Below are 17,757 nucleotides of genomic sequence, written 5' to 3'. Positions count from 1 at the left end.
GTATTCATGTTAGTTTTCTGTAGCAAAAGTAATCAAGAGTCTTGCATGTTACACACATGCTTACACACTAACATGTTTATTTTGGCAAACGCTTTCAAAAATAAAAAAATCAGTGAATGTTACTATAAGTTGCCTTTAATAGGTGGTTGAGAAGAAGGAAGGGGTTACAAATCAAATAAATAAAAACTCCTTAATTAGAGATGGGAATATGGCATCCCATTCTGCGATATCAGCAAAGCCTGTAAGCAAGGTTTTTGCCTTGAAAATAACAATATTGAGTTCTACAAACACAATTTTATGACTGGTTATTAATAGAGTTAAATGAAAATCATGCACTGTACATCTTGAAGGTTTTATTCAGATACAAACAAATCATGGCTCTTGTTACAATGGATGCCTAGAAATAGAACTGGTCCCCAAGTAAATGACATCAGAGCAGGCAGCACAAGATGATGCTTCCATGATATTTGCTCCATTAGCTTACTGGTGTTCTCTCTGCTTTTTGCATTCCCTTATTTACTGTTGGTCCTTATTGGTACAAAATGTCTTTTTTTTTCTTCCTTCCATGAAGAAAAAATTCAGAACACTGATACAATCTAATTTGGAGAAAAACAAACATGAAAAGCATGTTTGCTCTTCTCCAATTTGAGACTACAGTATCAACAACAAACATGCAAATTAATCAGAAGACTCAGAAATGGGGGGGGGGAGGGAAGGGAGGGAAATGAAAGAAGCAATGCCTTGTAATTTCAAACAAAAATCAATAAACAGTCCATGAAACCTGCTTGAATTTTTTGGGTCCAACCAGCTGCTCCAGTGCTTCTCGGGAACGATCTGCAAAAAAGGATATTACATTTAGTTTTTATTTTTAAGGTTAAGGAAATGTTTATGACAGGGAACGCGATTAAACAAATAGTAGTGGGAAGAAATGGGCTTCAAGCTATTTTTCTACAAGACCAGTGTATAAATAACCAAAATCCAATTCAATATGTTGATTTATTATATTTATTAGATATTTTGCTGGCTTTTACAAAGTGTTCATCCTCCGCATATTTTATAAGCATAATATTGCTCTCTTAATGGCAGGAGTTCCCCAGAGCAGAAATATAGAGAATGAAAACATGCTTTAAATTTCAACAAATATGGTAGTTCTAGAACAGAGGTGTCAAACTGGCAGCCAGTGGGCTGAATGTGTCACATGCAGGCCATGCCCACCCTAGCTCCGCGAATGGGAAAAATGTTGTGAAATGTCACATGACGGCAATATGACACAGCAAGTTTGACACCTGTGTTTTAGAAAGTGTGAAAAAAGAAAGGCCAAAGTGCTTCAATAATGAAAGCATAATAGAGAATACACAAACTTTGAAGCAAGAGTGGATTGTAAATTCTGTGCCATCTTTTCCTGAACTCAGACCATCAACTCTTTAAAATGGTTTTCATATATGAACTAACATCAAGATGTAATTCCTAGTTGTGTTGTTCAAGCCTTTAGAAATTAGAACTTAGATCAATGTTTTTCAACTTTGCCCACTTGAAGATGATTGGCTTCAACTCCCAGAATTCCCCAACCAGCCATGTTGAAAAACACTGACCTAGATCATTCCTGACACGGAGAACCTCACAAAGCAGTTTTTAAAGACACATTTTTGTTTCAAGAAAGCATCTGTTTCTATTACTACATTCTTAATTAATTTCTATAGTATGTCCTTTCACTATATAAATGTTAATAATTATATTACATCCTCATCCATGGAAATCAAAGAAACAACTACTGAAGAAGGAGACCAATCTTGTTTCTTACTGAGATTATATGAATTTGAATGTTAAAACTGCAATAACAGCCACTAGTAAGATAACTGAAGATAAATATCAGATAATATAATAATAAGAGAATCAGTCTGATATATTACTTAATGGGGTATCTCAGATTCTAGTCCACCCTTAGCCATGGCAGCTCAGTGTGGGACGTGGATCAGTTGCTCTCTTTCAGCCCAACCTCCCTCACAGGGTTGTTGTGGGAAAAATTAGGAGGAAGGAGCAGTATGTACATAGCTTTGAGCTATTGTACAAAAGGTGGGTTATAAAGCAAAGTAAAATAAATAATAATTATATCTCCTGCCAATGAATCAGCACCAATATCCCTAGAAAATCCCCTTCATGGCAGTATTTAAACATACCACCAAATAATTATTATAGACAGTGTATGCAAAAGACACAATAAGTCTTGACTTGTGTGATGCTTTTTTCAATTTTCCCTTATTCCTTCTAGTGTGGGTTGCTATTTGCAAATTTTCCTTTGAATGCTCAGCAAATCTGACTTTGTTAATATCTTTAAGTATGAGTCTGTTAATATCTTTAAATATTTAAAGAGATTAACCAGGGCTTTCCTTGGAAACCAGTTTTACAATCATAGGAGGACTCTTGTTTTAACCTCACTCTGGCTTTTAGATAGTGTAATAGTAGTTTTAAAATACAAAGGATATTTGGCATTTAATGCTTCGCCCTGCTTTACTGAATTCCATTTTTAAATATATTGTTTAAAAAAGTTAGAAATGTTTTCTTTCAAAGCCAAGTTATGTCATGCACATGATGATATTGTGCATGATATCATAATGCATGCAATGTCATTTTGATGCCACTTGATGTGGCTTTCAGTGAACATCTAGGAAAATCTACCCTAGTCAAGATTTCAAATCACCTGTTATGAGTGGGCATCCATGAAACAACAGAATGTATATCACAGGGCAATATGTGAGGACAGCTTCCACGGCTGCATCCGTCAAATTAACACAATGTTCCATATGAATCTCCTATTAAGGATAAAGAATGCCATTAGTAACTATCACTAATTAACTAAATAAAATCTCTGTTTTGCGAAATATGTTGGAATAAGAAGGGTATTAGAAGAGAAATTATAGAAGAGACTAATGTCTCAAATAATTTCATAAAGCTGTGAGTGTTCCTAATCTCTCAAGAGATAAATTGCTATAGAGTAATTTGAATCTCATATGCAAGAGTATATCGAAATTTTCCAGAGTTTCCTCTTAGTAATATCTCTGTTCATTACTTCCAAAACAAAAATAAAAATGTAGGTGACAAAGGTCTCCTTCTTTTCTCTATTTCAGTAATATACAGTATTAAATATATCATGACATGAAGAAAGCAGTATATAAATTAGAGAAAAATCTCACCTCTACCTTAATCTTAGATTCAGAAAGTAGTGATAAAATATACTTTTGGGCTGGATGAATTTTGGAAGCATGGGAAAAGTGATTTTACAAACAGCTTTGATTGCATTAGTAGGGATTTGTTTCTATCTATGTTTTAGTCTCCTGCATTTGTATTTCAAAAGCGATCTCGTAGACTGTAGCTCATGCAACCGTATGAATCTGTTCTCAACTGAGTGCTATTCTCTTTTGAACACCTTATCCCACATGTCACAATATACAATTCAGGAAAGGTGGAGAAAATAAGGTAACATAGAATGAAGAACAAGAGACCGAATCTGAAAGGGCTGAATAAGTATATTACAGTTTTCATGTGTTTTAAACTTCTATCAGCCAAATTCTTTGGCTTAGCCTTTATAAATCTATTCTTGCTTATGCATCCCCTGGCACACAGGAAATCATATGTGAATAATATGCAACCACAGACAAAAACGGGAAAACAACTTTAAGTTATATTTACTGCCCAATAGAACTAGTGAAAAACAACATACTATGTTTAGTAGCTGATAATACTCATTTTAAGATTTTACATAAACTAGATTTTATCTTATGTACATACATAATGCTTACATATATAAGCATTATGTATGAAAGGTGATATGAGCTACATTAATTTTGGCATACTACTTCTCTGTGGAGTTCACCCAAAAGCTGTAAATTTAAAAAGTATCTTTGAATGTTGATAAAAATATCTTTGTGATGGTGTGGCAATTTTCTCCACCCCCATGTATGTAACTTACTAATAGCAAATTTAATTAAACATATCCAAATGTTACCTTTAAATTGTTTGAACACATTCCACTAACAAGTGCTATTACACCATCATCAGTGACCTAAATGGAAAAAAGGATCGTTTATCGAACAGAAGCCAAAATATTATTTCTCTTCCAATAATGGAAATCTATATACAATCTATTGATTTTTATTTATACGTGTTTTCAAAGAGTCTTGCATTAAAAACAGAAGTACAGTAAATAACAAGACAGAATAATGGTTCTTTAATTAGCAAGAAAAGTCAAAGACTTTACCAGTAAGTAAAAGCTTGGAAAAAAATCTGAAATTTAAACAAGTCTGAAGCTTAGAGTACAAAGATAGGATGCATAGGTATAAGATGAAGGATACCTGCCTTAATGATACTTGTAGAAACAAATCTTGGAATTGTGGTTGATAGCAAACAGAAAATGAACAGCAGGATGATGTGACTGTAAAGCAGATCTGTGCAATTTAGGCTGAATCAACAGAATTTTATTTTCCAAATCATGTGAAATTATTATTCCACATTAATCTGCTTTGGTCAGATCACAAATGAGGCACTTTGTCCACTTTTGAGCAACAAAAATTCAGCAACAGACAATAAAGATGAATACAGGATTGGAAACTAAGCCATATGAAAATAGATTGAAAGAGGTACATATGGTAGAGAAGACTCAAATATCAATAAACATTCAGTTAGTTTCAGTTAAACTGTTAAATTGTGCATTATGGGACAAGGCATAAGGGATAAACAGGAAACCTTTGCACATATTATAACTAAAAACGTATCGCTGAAAAAAGAAGTATATTGTTAAACAGGAAGTACATTGGTGGGAGCTATGCTATGGTACTGCTGAAATGACAGTTAGGGTAATTTTGTGGTTAACTTATCTGCAAGCAGGAAAGACGTTTGCTTCATTTACACTAATAAGGTAAAGACATTACTGTAAAAGAACAGGAAAACAACTTGTGACTCTGTGACATTCAGTATGCTGCAGCTTGTGATAAAATGCTGCAGAAAACCCACCAGTGGTTTTGGGAGGTGGGTGTTTTTAGGCTTGAGGGAGATCCTCCTATGTGCTTTCTTCTGCAGAATAAAGCTTCTTTTACAATTCCCACCTCAGTGCATTCAATTTCAGTAAAGGACATACTGAGCAATAGACCAGTATTGAGCTTGGACACTTTTTGGCAACCCAGATGGGACTGGCCAGATGGTCTCCACCCAGTTCTGCCAGACAGCACTTATTAAATACATGGGGACCAATTATATTAGCTGCATGTAATTGAATAATTAATTTTAATTTTTTTTTTTTTTTTTTTTTTTTTTTTAGGGTTAAGTTGGTTTGAAAAAATACAGATAGAAAAATGGACAAAAAAACTAAAGGAAAATTATTCGATAAATAGATGTGAAACTGAATTTGAATATTTAGTATCTCGGATTATGAAAGATGAAATTGGGCTAAAGGGACTCGTTAGTAGGGTTTATAAGATTATAAATTCTGATGAAAAATTACAAAGAGTGATGAGGACAAATTGGGAAAAAGATCTTAATATTGAAATACCAGAATCAGATTGGAATGTGAATTGGAAGAGTAGAATTATGAGAACTTTATCTATAAGGATTAAAGAGCACAATTATAAAGTTGTTTGGAAATGGTATTTGACTCCAGTAAGATTGTCACAAATGGATAAAAACTAGTAAAAATGTTGGAGATGTGAGTTGGAATTGGGGACTTATGAACATATGTGGTATAATTGTGATAAGGTTAAAAAGTTTTGGCAACAATTGGAGAAAATGATATTTGAAATGATGGGGAAAGTAATAACATTGAGAGTGGAAACTATATTATTGTTGGTAATTAAGGAAATAGAATTAACAAAATATGAAAAAGAATTGATTAGAATTATGATTATAATAGGTAGAATTATAATAGCTAGATATTGGAAACTAGATGTGATTTTTAGAATAGAAGAGTGGAATTCTGAAATGTGGAAATTAGCTTTAAATGATAAAATGACATGTGATATTAAAATTAGAAGTGGTGTGTATAAAGAAGATATTTTCTGGAAGACTTGGAAACCATTTGTGGACTTTGCGCTTGGAACATTGGACGCTTCAGTACCTGTACCTCGAGAACGTGGATTTTGGCAATCATGAGGATATATCCGAAGACCCAAATCTTCCTTTTATGTATAGCACAAGGGTGTAATAATGTATTTTCTTTTTGTTTGTTTGTTGCAAAAAAAAAAAAAAAAAAATAATAATAATAAAATAATTAATTTTAATTAACTTAAGGTATGAATTCAAAAATCAAATGTGAGTTTTATCCTGCATTATGCTTACCATCTTGGAGTGCGGATATTTGTATGCAGTACCAAAGCCAGGTGTGGCCCATATCCTAGCCCAATCTAACTATAAAGGCTTGCAAGTCTTATGAGCAGATCTACTTTAACTTCAAAAGGATACATCTAGTTTGAACACCCAGAAATTTTTAACTAAATGCTGCTTTAAATAGCAGCCATATTAGACCGAGAGCCTCATAAACATATTGTATGAAAAACTGCCCACTTTAATAAGAAACCAAAGTATTTGGAAACAATTGAAATGGAGTATATTACAATGATTATTAAGGAACAATGCAGAGCATTGAACAGTTACACATTATATCTCTTTGGTTTGTTACATAGAAACAATAAAGAAAATAAAACAAATCAATGTCCTCTACCATTAAACTGTCTCTGATAGTTAGGAGATGACCTTACTACAATATCCCTACATTCTTCTTAACAACTGGAGCTCTCTTCCTACCTTAGATATTAGCACTACCATAAACAGTGAAATGTATTGTGCCTATATACTGCCTCTTTTCACACTACACATCTAGTTTTTGTTATTTGTCTCTTCCAGAGTCACAGCGCTAGCTGCCTTTTTACTTTTATGATTTTACTCATATTTAAAGTATGTTCAGCATCATACCTATTATTAAACCTCCACGGACTTAAACTGAAATGTCAATGGAGCCCATTACTTTTCTTGGGCATCTAATGCCTACTAAAACCGAACAAAGAACAGTCTAGTATCTCCAATTATTAAGATAGCCATTTAATCCCTCTTGATTTTAGATTTTTCCAATTCTGATACCAAAGGATCGTATGAAATTATTTATGAATTATCTTCTTTGCTTACAATGTTTTTCAAGATGCTGTTGTAATGTTTTATAGGTGGCATTTGCCACCGGCATGGCTGGCAAAGATGTTTAAAGATATGTCTGCCAAATGTTGGAAATGCAATCAGATATCAGGTTCATACTATTGTATGTGGTAGACATGTACAAAAGCAAAAAAATTCTGGACAAAAATATATATATGGTTAGAGAAAATGATAAAACAACATATGGTTCTAAAGCCAGAAATATTTTTGTTCGGTATATTGCCAGAAAATTGCAACAAAGGGAATTTATATTTAATATTGCATGTTTTGACAGCAATGAGAATTGTATTTGCACAATACTGGAAAAATGAGGAAACGCCTACAGATGAAAATATAATTTAAAAAAAATAATAGACTGTGCGGAAAAAGATAGGTTAACGTTAAAGGATAAAGAAGATACAGAATACTTTTTAACTTGGGATTTATTTTATCAATGATAAGATAATAAAGGTAGAAATTAGAAACTGGAAGAATACCATTATATACAAGGGAAGATTATATGTAAAATGACCCAGATAATAAATACACTGTTTACTAAATATTTATGTTAAGAAAAATATATAAATCATACATACATACATACATATATAAAAGATGCTGTTGTAATAATGCTTTTCACTCTTACTTGGGTTGATGAGAAATCAACACTGTGCAGGGATTTACAGTTCTGTCCAAGGGCTTGTAAGGATGCGTCTGTGATGTTGGAGCATCCACCTATGTTGACTATTTGTAAAAGGGGGCAGTTGAGGGCAAGAGCAAGGATTCCACTGTCTGTTAGGTTGCTGCATCTCTTAAAGGAGGCTTCCCGCAGATAGGGGCATGATAAGGCCAACGCTGCAACTCCTGTTGGAGATGGAAGGCAGGTTTTTCTCCTGTAGATAGAATTCTATTACCATATATTTAAATATAAAAGTTTGATTTCATTGAGTTTTAGTTTGCATAATGTACATAAAAGATTTTGTTTTGCTGATTTTTAAAGAAAATCAATTATTTCCTTTTCTGAACTTTATGATAACACAATAATTGGGAAATGTCTTAAGAGAGTAATTTTCTCAACCAAGATTGGACCATTAGCAGCATACCATTCTGCAATACTTTTTAAAAAATTATCATCATAGGATAATCATAGGATTCGTTTTTCAAATTTCCCATTCATTTCTCAGGTGCTACATCTGAATTATAAAGCAGATAACTGGAAAAGACCTTTGAAAGAGATCCTAGAGTATTCCCAGCCTGTTGTTGTAGAGCTGTACTATTAAAACCATGCTCCCCAGAACTCCAGGGTTCCAAAAGCACTAGATCCTCTTCACTGGATCTGCTTAAGCAGAAATTAGAAAACATTTGTCTGGGATTACTAGCATTTAATTTGGACTGCTACACTGAGCAGAATGGGGAAAGAGGGGGTTTGATGGCTTAAATGTTTTGAGTCTTTCATTCAAAATCTTAACACCTGTGAGAAGCTTGCAAAAAGGGGCACCATACCTAAGTACTACTGATGCTATCCCTTGTTGTAGAAAGATGAAACTCAAGCCAGCTCTTCAGGGAAGGAAAGGTTTATTGCGCAGGTTCAGTAAGCAAAGCAATGCAAAGGGTCTGAACTCCAAAGAGTGTATCTGAAGGCATATTTATACTCTTACAATACGTATACATTTCCTGAATAGACATAGTTCCATATATGGTTATATGCTATACATTCGTATTTTGAGGAACTGGAAAAATACCAGATAGTTGAGGAGGTTGTCATAATATGTGCAGATAAGATAACAGGATGTGGCTATCTTGGTCAGCATGTTTAGGGTGTGACAAGACATCTCGCTAATATAGCAGTTTTACTAACTAATATAGCAGTTTTGACAACAGAGTAGTTTTGACCATAATCTAGGCCTAGGCCCACTTTACTCCCCCCTTTGTAACTCATCCGAGTTGTCCAGAGGAGTTACACAATCAGGATCTTGTTGTAAATGTTCATATTCCCACATAGCCATTACCTGAGCAGTTTCAGCTAATAGGGACAGACTGATAGAGATAGTGCGAATGAATATAGGTAGGATACAAGGTAGGAGAACACATCCTGCAGCTATGAGGCCTATGAGAGCAACAATAGCTTGTAATCCAGGGAGTTTGGAAAACCAGGACCCGAATATTTGGCCTATTTCGAAGCCTTTCCAGTGATGAACGGGAACATGAGCTAATGTCTCCATACGACGGGTACTCCCTTCGATGGTTTCCCCTATGTCATCAAACTCCAAACAATAGTTGCTGAAATTGAATTTTGTACATACACCTCCTTCTGTTGCTAGGAGATAGTCCAAAGCTAGTCTGTTTTGGTAGATGGCATCTCTAAATTTTCGTTGCTGCTGTGGTAGTGTGCGCAACGATTGGGCAGTCGCATTGGCAATGAGCTCTATCACGGCTTGCAATCTTATTATTCGGTTCAACATATACACTGGGGTTTGCTATCCCCCCATGTTGCCATTTGCCCAAGTTGCAGGATCATAAGAATGGATTACCCGTTCTGGGGGGCATTCATCATCTTTCCAGTTCCCTATTTTGAAGTCGGCTTTTAATTGCCTACTTGCCCACTGTTCAGCTTCTAACACCTGTGGTTGTTTGAGAGGTAACATAAAAAACATGGGGTTTACTATACCTAAGGTACATAAGCCTCCCCATTTCGATGGAAGGGTACTATAAGCTATCATTCCACAAATCCAATGTACTCCAGGTGGGGCCTCCGTAATAGATTTGACCATAATCTAGGCCTAGGCCCACTTTACTCTGATCCAGTTTCCTGGGTTGCTGTTATCTCAGAGAACTTGGACTAGGTCCAGCATTAATATGGAATTACCTGCAATACTTATGGAATATTAAAACCTGTTTAACATATTGTTATCATATATTATAAACAAGTAATGGTTGTATTTGTGAAGGTATTGGGGGTCGTGGACCCAGCATACAGAACACAGATTAATTTATAAAAAATCACTGGTGCCTGTATGATGGACTTGTGCCTCTGAGTATGTGGAAATTGTGCTGTGTATGTTGAAAATGTGCTTTGCAAGCAGGATAGCTGCTTAGCTGGCAAGATGTGGTGGGCTAAGATTGTGGGAAAAGAGGAATTTATGTTGGTCACATATATAAAAATACTTAGGTTGTAATATTTAGGCAGAAGAAATGAGCAAATGTGCTGTTGCTATGGCAAGGTGGCAGAATCTTGAAAGTCATGTGCCTTTGTGGATTTATGATATATAAGACAAGAGTGAAGAATGGGAGGTGTTCAATCAGTCTCAAACCGTTCCCTTGACTGCTTGTCTGACTCACTCTCATTGCAATGTGATTAATGTAAGTGCTTTATGTTTATTATGCTCTAAATTCTAATAAACCTCTGAATTCTAAAGTGAGACTTTTTGTGTGCTGTCTGTTCAATTGTTATTAAGCGCAGTTTAATAACAACCTAATAATCAGGTTTTTTCCCCTGACACAGCTTGATCTTGTAACAGAAGGACAAACACACTTCTAATGAAGATTTAACCCCTTACATTCTTGTGTGTGAGATCACAATGCAAGCACCAAAGGCCAGAGCAACATCACAATGTTTCTTTTAGGATTTGGGTGATAGTGTGGTTGAGAATGCATGCTTATAGTGTTAATCTTTAGACTATTAAGTATTAATAACTTGAAATCTCTGTCTTTGCCAACAGATCACTGTTGATTGTTGTGACTGAGTAAGGCAATTACAAACATATTTTAAATAAATTGTACTGATTGTTTATCTATTTATTAAATTTATATGCTGCCATTCTCACTGATAAGTCTTACTTAAAAAAGGTAAAGGCTCCCCTCGCACATATGTGCTAGTCGTTCCCGACTCTAGGGGATGGTGCTCATCTCCATTTCAAAGCTGAAGAGCCAGCGCTGTCTGAAGACGTCTCCGTGGTCATGTGGCCGGGATGACTCAACGCCGAAGGCATAGAGAACGCTGTTACCTTCGCACCAAAGGTGGTCCCTATTTTTTCTACTTGCATTTTTTACTTTCGAACTGCTAGAAGCTGAGACAAGTAACGGGAGCTGACCCCGTTACACAGCAACACTAGGGATCGAATCGGTGAACTGCCGACCTTTTGATCGACAAGCTCAGCGTCTTAGGCACTGAGCCACCGCATCCCTAAGTCTTACTTACCGGTAGTTTATTATAGTTTTATTTTTAGATTTCCTGAATGAATAGTCTGATTTAAATACTAATAGGGTTTGATGTATTTATTTGTATATTATTATCAGTACAGACTGCCCTTTTATAATGAAGTAAGAAAAATGGAAACATTTCATTGGAAAAATGTGGGCTATGCTTTCCAAGTGCATAATTAAGTTATATTAAAATATAGGTGAGAGAAATAAGCATTATTCCTGTAAAAGGTAAGCAAGAGTGCAACCATATTTAAAATCTGTATGAGACATTAGATTGTATAACCCAAGACATCATCTGCGAGACATTAAGATAAGAAGTTGTGTAAGGAAGTTTTAGGGGAAAACAAAGCTATAAATTGATTAACATTCCAGGTCAGGTCAGGCTAACATTGGCAGGGATGTAGGTATCATGATAACATTGATAGTATTGTTATGATGAAGATAGAGAAATTATCAGGGGATTTCTAGTCTAGGAAACCACCCGTTATGAAGCCAAAGCTTTACTGTATATAACCTGAACTGGCCAATGAGAATAAGGGGCATTGGGTTGCTTTTCTCCTTTGTTGAAACTGTATTTAAATCTTTGTATTCGCATGCATAATTTGCTCTCTTTTGTTGCTTCACATATGAGCTCAAAGGGGGTCCTTTTGCAAAAGTTCTGATTAAAAGCTCTTTTTATTGTTCATGATTCTCCTGATGTTTCTCTGCAAGATTTGAATCTCACATAGGTCAGTATGGATACACTAGCACTCATAAATGGGATCTCCTTATTCCCATTAAAAAAGTTTCAGTTCCTATCTTTTCTCTGTAGATTACTTACTTAAAACAATCTATAAGGCATATAAATTAAAACAGAACATAACAAACAACCCAAACAGCCATCACTTGTATCTCCCCATGCTCTTTTAAATAACCATTGTGCAGAAAGTATACCTTCAGAAGTTATGGTCAGCCTGTTGTTTTTCCAAACATTTACATTTATCTTTTTAAGATGCCTGCAGTTACAAAGTTGTTGCAAGGCAGAGTCTGAAATATCACAATCTCGAAGATCTAGTGCCTCCACTGCAGGGTGAAGAACCTAAAAATAACAAGTATTTCAATCAGATTTTACTTTTTAAAAATGTAAATAAAGCAAAACAAAATGGGCCTCTTAAGCCTATTATCTATGGATATTCTATTCCTTAGAATCTAGACTGGCTAATGACCCGTGTATGGATTTTTGACCCGTGTATGGATTTTTGGACCATGACTTAACTACGGTATATTTCTGCCTTCCACTTTGGCTTTTGGAACTCATTGCACGCAAGCTGTCTAGGAATCAGATGTTCAAATGCTCTATGTATTTACTTGCAGAAATGCCCTCTGTCATTACTTATACTTAATAAATCCTAGATAAAACCCCTTGCAACTATTCCTCAGAATAGGGATATGTCTAATGATTAAACTGGGATTAACAGTGGGGGAAAAAAGAAGGGGAAAAGAGAAAAGGGAAATATATTAGATGGGAATATAGGACAAAATAAGTGAGTAATGGACTTAAAAGCTAAAGGAAGGAAATAGGGGAAAAGATAGAATAACTATAAAAATTAAAAAGAAGAAAAAGAGGGAATGGAACAAAAGGAGAGGAATTTTAAGAAGTGGCTGGTTAGATGGATCAGGAGAAAATGGTTAAAAGGAATATGATATATAAGTATGGCAATAATGATTAAGATTGGTGATTGTAATATTTGAATAAATTGAAATATATTTTTTAATATGAATAGTAGAATATAGAAAAAAATGGTTGTGAAATATAAAATTTAAAAGAGATTAAGAGATGGAAAGTTAAATGAAATTAAAATGATAATTATATTATTATTATGCATAGATTTGAATGAATTGTATTAATAGTAGGATTGGGAAAAAATTGAACTTAAGGTAGTGGAAAATGATAATTATATTATTATTATGCATAGATTTGAATGAATTGTATTAATAGTAGGATTGGGAAAAAATTGAACTTAAGGTAGTGGAAAATGATAATTTGAAATTATTTACTTAGAGGGGAAGATGATTGGAAATGATAAAATTGTGAATATAATGATTATTTAGAAAAGGAAATTTAAATGAAATGGAAATGGAAGATAGGTTTAATTAAATGTAAAATGGTAATTTGAAATTACTTACAGGGGAAGATGACTGGAAATGATGATATAAACTGTGATATAAAATGATTTACGTAGAAGGGAGTTATGAAATGGAATAAGATATTTTTACTTAAAAAAGATGATGTGGAAAACAAAATGGAAGAAATATATTGTTAAAAGGGCAAAATGATTAATAAGGAAATAAGATATGACAATCTGGTCCACCTTTAGAAAACAATGAATATTTAGAATTAAGTGTGAAATATCACTTATATATACACTTATATTGTGTATAAATTAAAGGGTTTCAATAGAACAAAGAAATATTGAAAAATGTATGCGGAAGGGAGAAATAAAAGAATGGAATGAGAGAAGATTAAGATTAGGAGGTTAAGGTGGATGGTAATATTGATTATATTTAAATATAAAGTAGAGATGAAAAAGGGAAAAGTAGAAAAGGAATATAATGGCAGAAATTGAATTATATAAATTAAATTTGGGGAAAATAAGCTATATGAATTTTGACCCAGTCAATACTCTATTCAGAAAAAATGCATTTTATGTTTGTTTGTCTTTAAAAAAAATTACAAAAAAAAAAAAGAGTAAGCATATGTCTGGCCTGAGACAGCTCATTCATATGGGTCACATAGAATGCTATATTGCAACATGATTTTTATGGCTTTGGTTTTAATACAATGCAGCCATTTGGGGTTTAGTAAATCAGGACTTAATTCTAGTGCACTATATGAAACCCTTCCCAGCCATTGGCGTTAATTAATGAAGATGATGAAATAGAAAATATGCTATGGAGGATGCTGAAAACTTAGTTTTTTAATCGTAACTATTCATCAACATTTGAACACTTACTGAAAGCAAAAAGTCATTCAGCTTATTTTAAAAAAATGGTAACCAGTTTTACATACTCTTCTAAACCATGTTTTAACAAGAGATAATCCCCAATTTACTAGATTCACATAATATGCTAAGCTATAAATTATTTACAAATCATCTATATTCAAACAGCATGCTAAATTAAAAATAAACCAGCACATATTTCAAAGGCTTCCGAACTGCAACTCTCATCATCCCCAGGGTGGAAGAAGTATCAGTCTTCATACTCTGTTTCATTGGCAGAACAAAGAAGTTTACTGCTCAAGCATTGCAGTAGAAGACAAAACTTCAAAGAAGGATCTGAAAGGGTCTTCATGCTGAGGCAACAAAACTCAACATATATATAATTTCTAAGATTCATTTGTCATTGGTTACACACATAACTTTCATATAATCTAGAATACTGTTGTTAAACAATTAGATATCAACCTATTTTGGCATAAAATAGTGGTTAAAGAGACTTAGTGCACTGCTTGCAGTTGAAGCATTCTGGGGTATGTAACATCCTGTAAACAGAATAATTTGGAACAATCTGCCTCACCTATCAGCCACCTAAATATTTCTTTTGAGCTTTTTCTCATTACATTTATTGTTCTTTAATATATCTTTTCTAATATGTCCTTCGTCCACCAAGAATCATGCTCTATAACAACTCCATTTCTATCAAGCAATAACATCTACTTCTTCGTCAGAAAATATGGCCAAGGGTAAGATTAATAGCAATTCAAACCCTTCAAGAGTGCCACAATTTATCTCTCATGTTTAGCATCTTCTGCATATCACTTTAAATGGAATTTTACCATGCTAATATTTGTATCTGTTATCCATCCTTGGATACTCAAGGATTTAATCAGCTTATCTTTTATGTTGGGAGGCAAAGACTTAATATCTGCAGCATATTTGGATATGTTTCTTGTTAAACAATGAAGGCATCTGAGGAGGAAAAAGAAAAGGTTATTTGTTGACAATGTTTTGTAGTGGCTGCAGTATCAGGCATAAAATCATATTGTCTTACTCAGGAATACACATGACTTCTTTTTATAAATATAAAGCCAAGTACAAAAACAAGCATTTTTTTTAAAAAAAATGTATTAGGATACTTCACTATAGACATGCACAATGTATAGTAGTCACAAACAGGAATGTGAACACATGAAATGCAATAATTTTAAACATGTTCTAGTCACAAATATGCTTTTTATGGGTGCTGTTTGGATTATAGTGAGATAAATTACATAATTGCTAAATTTCACTCTCTGCTCTGAAGAATTTTGAAGATATTCACACATGTATAAGAGATTTCTCAGTGACAGGTGATATTAGTTTTATATTTTACAATACACCACAAAAACATGTGTGAACCAAGTCAATAGCAATTTATTCAAAAATCCATGATTAGGCTAAGTATGGCTTATGATGTGTGATCTAAATCAAAGCTATCAGTTCCAACTTCTTATAGGTAGCCATATGGAGTATATTCATTTCTCATTGGTTTAGTGATAACTCTCAACAACTAGTGGTTGCTTATTTCACTGAAATATGAGAGGTTACTTTTGCAAGATAAGCCCATTATAACTTGATGATTAGATTATTCTTAAGACTCTTATGTATCAATCTCTTAATGATTACTTCAGACTTTTTCAGGTTTGGATGTCAGACCAGCTAATCTGTAGTTTCCCAGATTTTCCTTTTAAAAATGAAAAACCTTTGCCATCCTCCTCTGACCATTTTTTAAAGGATTTTGCAATCAAGTTTGGCAAACTCTTTTTTTTCCCCTAAGAGAAAATGTGATGGTGGGGAGGGAGGAAATCTGTGAGATGGAGGGCACAGGTATAATATTTACCCAAGCATGTACAAAAACGATACTACCTGGCCGCATCTTGCAGATTTTGACACCCTCCCCAAATCCTTGGCTGCAATTAATCTGATCCCGGAGATTTAAATTCATCCGTAGCCTTTCATCCTGCTTCTCAGAAATACCCGTTGGAATACAAACCCTTGCTAGCGCCACAGCCAGAATAGAATAGAATAGAATAGAATTTTTTATTGGCCAAGTGTGATTGGACACACAAGGAATTTGTCTTGGTGCATATGCTCTCAGTGTACATAAAAGAAAAGATACGTTCATCAAGGTACAACATTTACAACACAATTGATGATCAATATATCAATATAAATCATAAGGATTGCCAGCAACAAGTTATAGTCATACAGTTATAAGTGGAAAGAGATTGGTGATGGGAACTATGAGAAGATTAATAGTAGTGCAGATTCAGTAAATAGTCTGACAGTGTTGAGGGAATTGTTTAGCAGAGTGATGGCCTTCGGGGAAAAAACTGTTCTTGTGTCTAGTTGTTCTGGTGTGCAGTGCTCTATAGCGTATAGAAGAGGAATTGAACGTGTCTACCTTTACTTTGGCATCAGATTCGGCCACTTTTATGAAAGAGCCGGGATCCTGAGGCCTTGGCCTTTCTTTTATTCTGAATACCTACGCTTTTTTTGTTGTTGTTTTTAATCATCGCTTCACCTCAGGTCAGTCAGTCAGCTTTCCCGGCTTCCTTGGGGACCCGACTTTCATCCCACCTCCATTTTCCCTCATGGAAAAGGCACACCGGGGGAGAAACTGACAGCGCTCCCGTAAAATATTAAAGATTCCTGAGGGGGCAGTGCGTTGGTCCCGTTATTTAGCCGAGCAACGAAGAAATAAACCGCAGAACCCCCAGGGGAAGAGACGGAAGGAGGCTGGATGGAAGGAGGGGAGTTTCGGGGCTCGGGAGAGAAATCTCCTCGGTGACGGGAAGATCGGCCACTTACAGCTCCAGGAGCGAGGGAGCCGTCCCTCCGCCTCCGTAGCGACGGCTCATCGCAGAGCCTGGGTCGCTCGCCTCCTTTCCCTCACAGGCCAGGCCAGGCCAGGCCGGGGTCGCCCCGCCGCCTCACAAACCGTCGCTCATTTCCTCAGAATGGGCGCGCTCAGCCCCTCCCAGCCCTCCCAAAGGCCGCGGAGTTCGCTCGCCCGCCAGGCCGGCCGGCGAAGGAGAGCAGGAATTCTCAGAGCGTCTCTGGGTGACAGCAAAGCACTTTGGGAAATGTAGTGTTTCAAGCGCCGCGAGATTCTCGCAGGGATTCTAAGGGTTTCGCCTCGATCGAACGAGAGGAGGACGCCGCCTCTGAGAGCCACGGGGTGGGGGTGGGGTGGGGGAGTGCTGCTTTCGGTTTTCGTCGTTCAGGCAGTCCAAATACGTCCGGTTAAATCGCAATTGGTGTATGTGTACGTGTATCATTCTGAAGGGACATAATGGAATTAGGTTAAGAGAAATGATGATGATGATGATAAAACTTTCGAATACAGACGGATCGTCACTTG

At 35.3% G+C, this 17,757-nt stretch overlaps 1 protein-coding gene across 1 annotated transcript; it reads right to left on the bottom strand.

Annotated features, from left to right (window-relative positions):
- Window positions 1–117: 117 nt before the first annotated feature.
- On the bottom strand, window positions 118–17,404 carry AMN1 (antagonist of mitotic exit network 1 homolog). Its single transcript, XM_058190813.1, has 7 exons — window positions 17,205–17,404; window positions 15,191–15,323; window positions 12,307–12,451; window positions 7,817–8,034; window positions 4,004–4,060; window positions 2,699–2,810; window positions 118–834 (listed from the first exon to the last, which is right to left on the bottom strand). The coding sequence occupies exons 1-7, from the start codon at window positions 17,252–17,254 to the stop codon at window positions 761–763; spliced, it is 789 nt and encodes a 262-aa protein (XP_058046796.1). The 5' UTR covers window positions 17,255–17,404; the 3' UTR covers window positions 118–760.
- Between the last annotated feature and the right edge of the window lie 353 nt (window positions 17,405–17,757).

This window comes from Ahaetulla prasina, chromosome 7 (genome assembly GCF_028640845.1).
Source record: "Ahaetulla prasina isolate Xishuangbanna chromosome 7, ASM2864084v1, whole genome shotgun sequence".
Classification (NCBI taxonomy): domain Eukaryota; kingdom Metazoa; phylum Chordata; class Lepidosauria; order Squamata; family Colubridae; genus Ahaetulla; species Ahaetulla prasina.
The sequence above is the reverse complement of the archived record's forward strand: the minus strand, read 5'-3'. Positions and strand labels throughout refer to the sequence as shown.

Bases quoted from the DNA above. Each gene is read 5' to 3' on its own strand.
- AMN1 (XM_058190813.1), bottom strand. From the start codon at position 17,254: ATGAGCCGTCGCTACGGAGGCGGAGGGACGGCTCCCTCGCTCCTGGAG. The intron at 15,324-17,204 runs GTAAGTGGCCGA...TTTCCTCCTCAG, and splicing joins GCTCCCTCGCTCCTGGAGCT to ATGCCTTCATTGTTTAACAA. The intron at 12,452-15,190 runs GTAAAATTCCAT...TGTTATTTTTAG, and splicing joins CAGATACAAATATTAGCATG to GTTCTTCACCCTGCAGTGGA.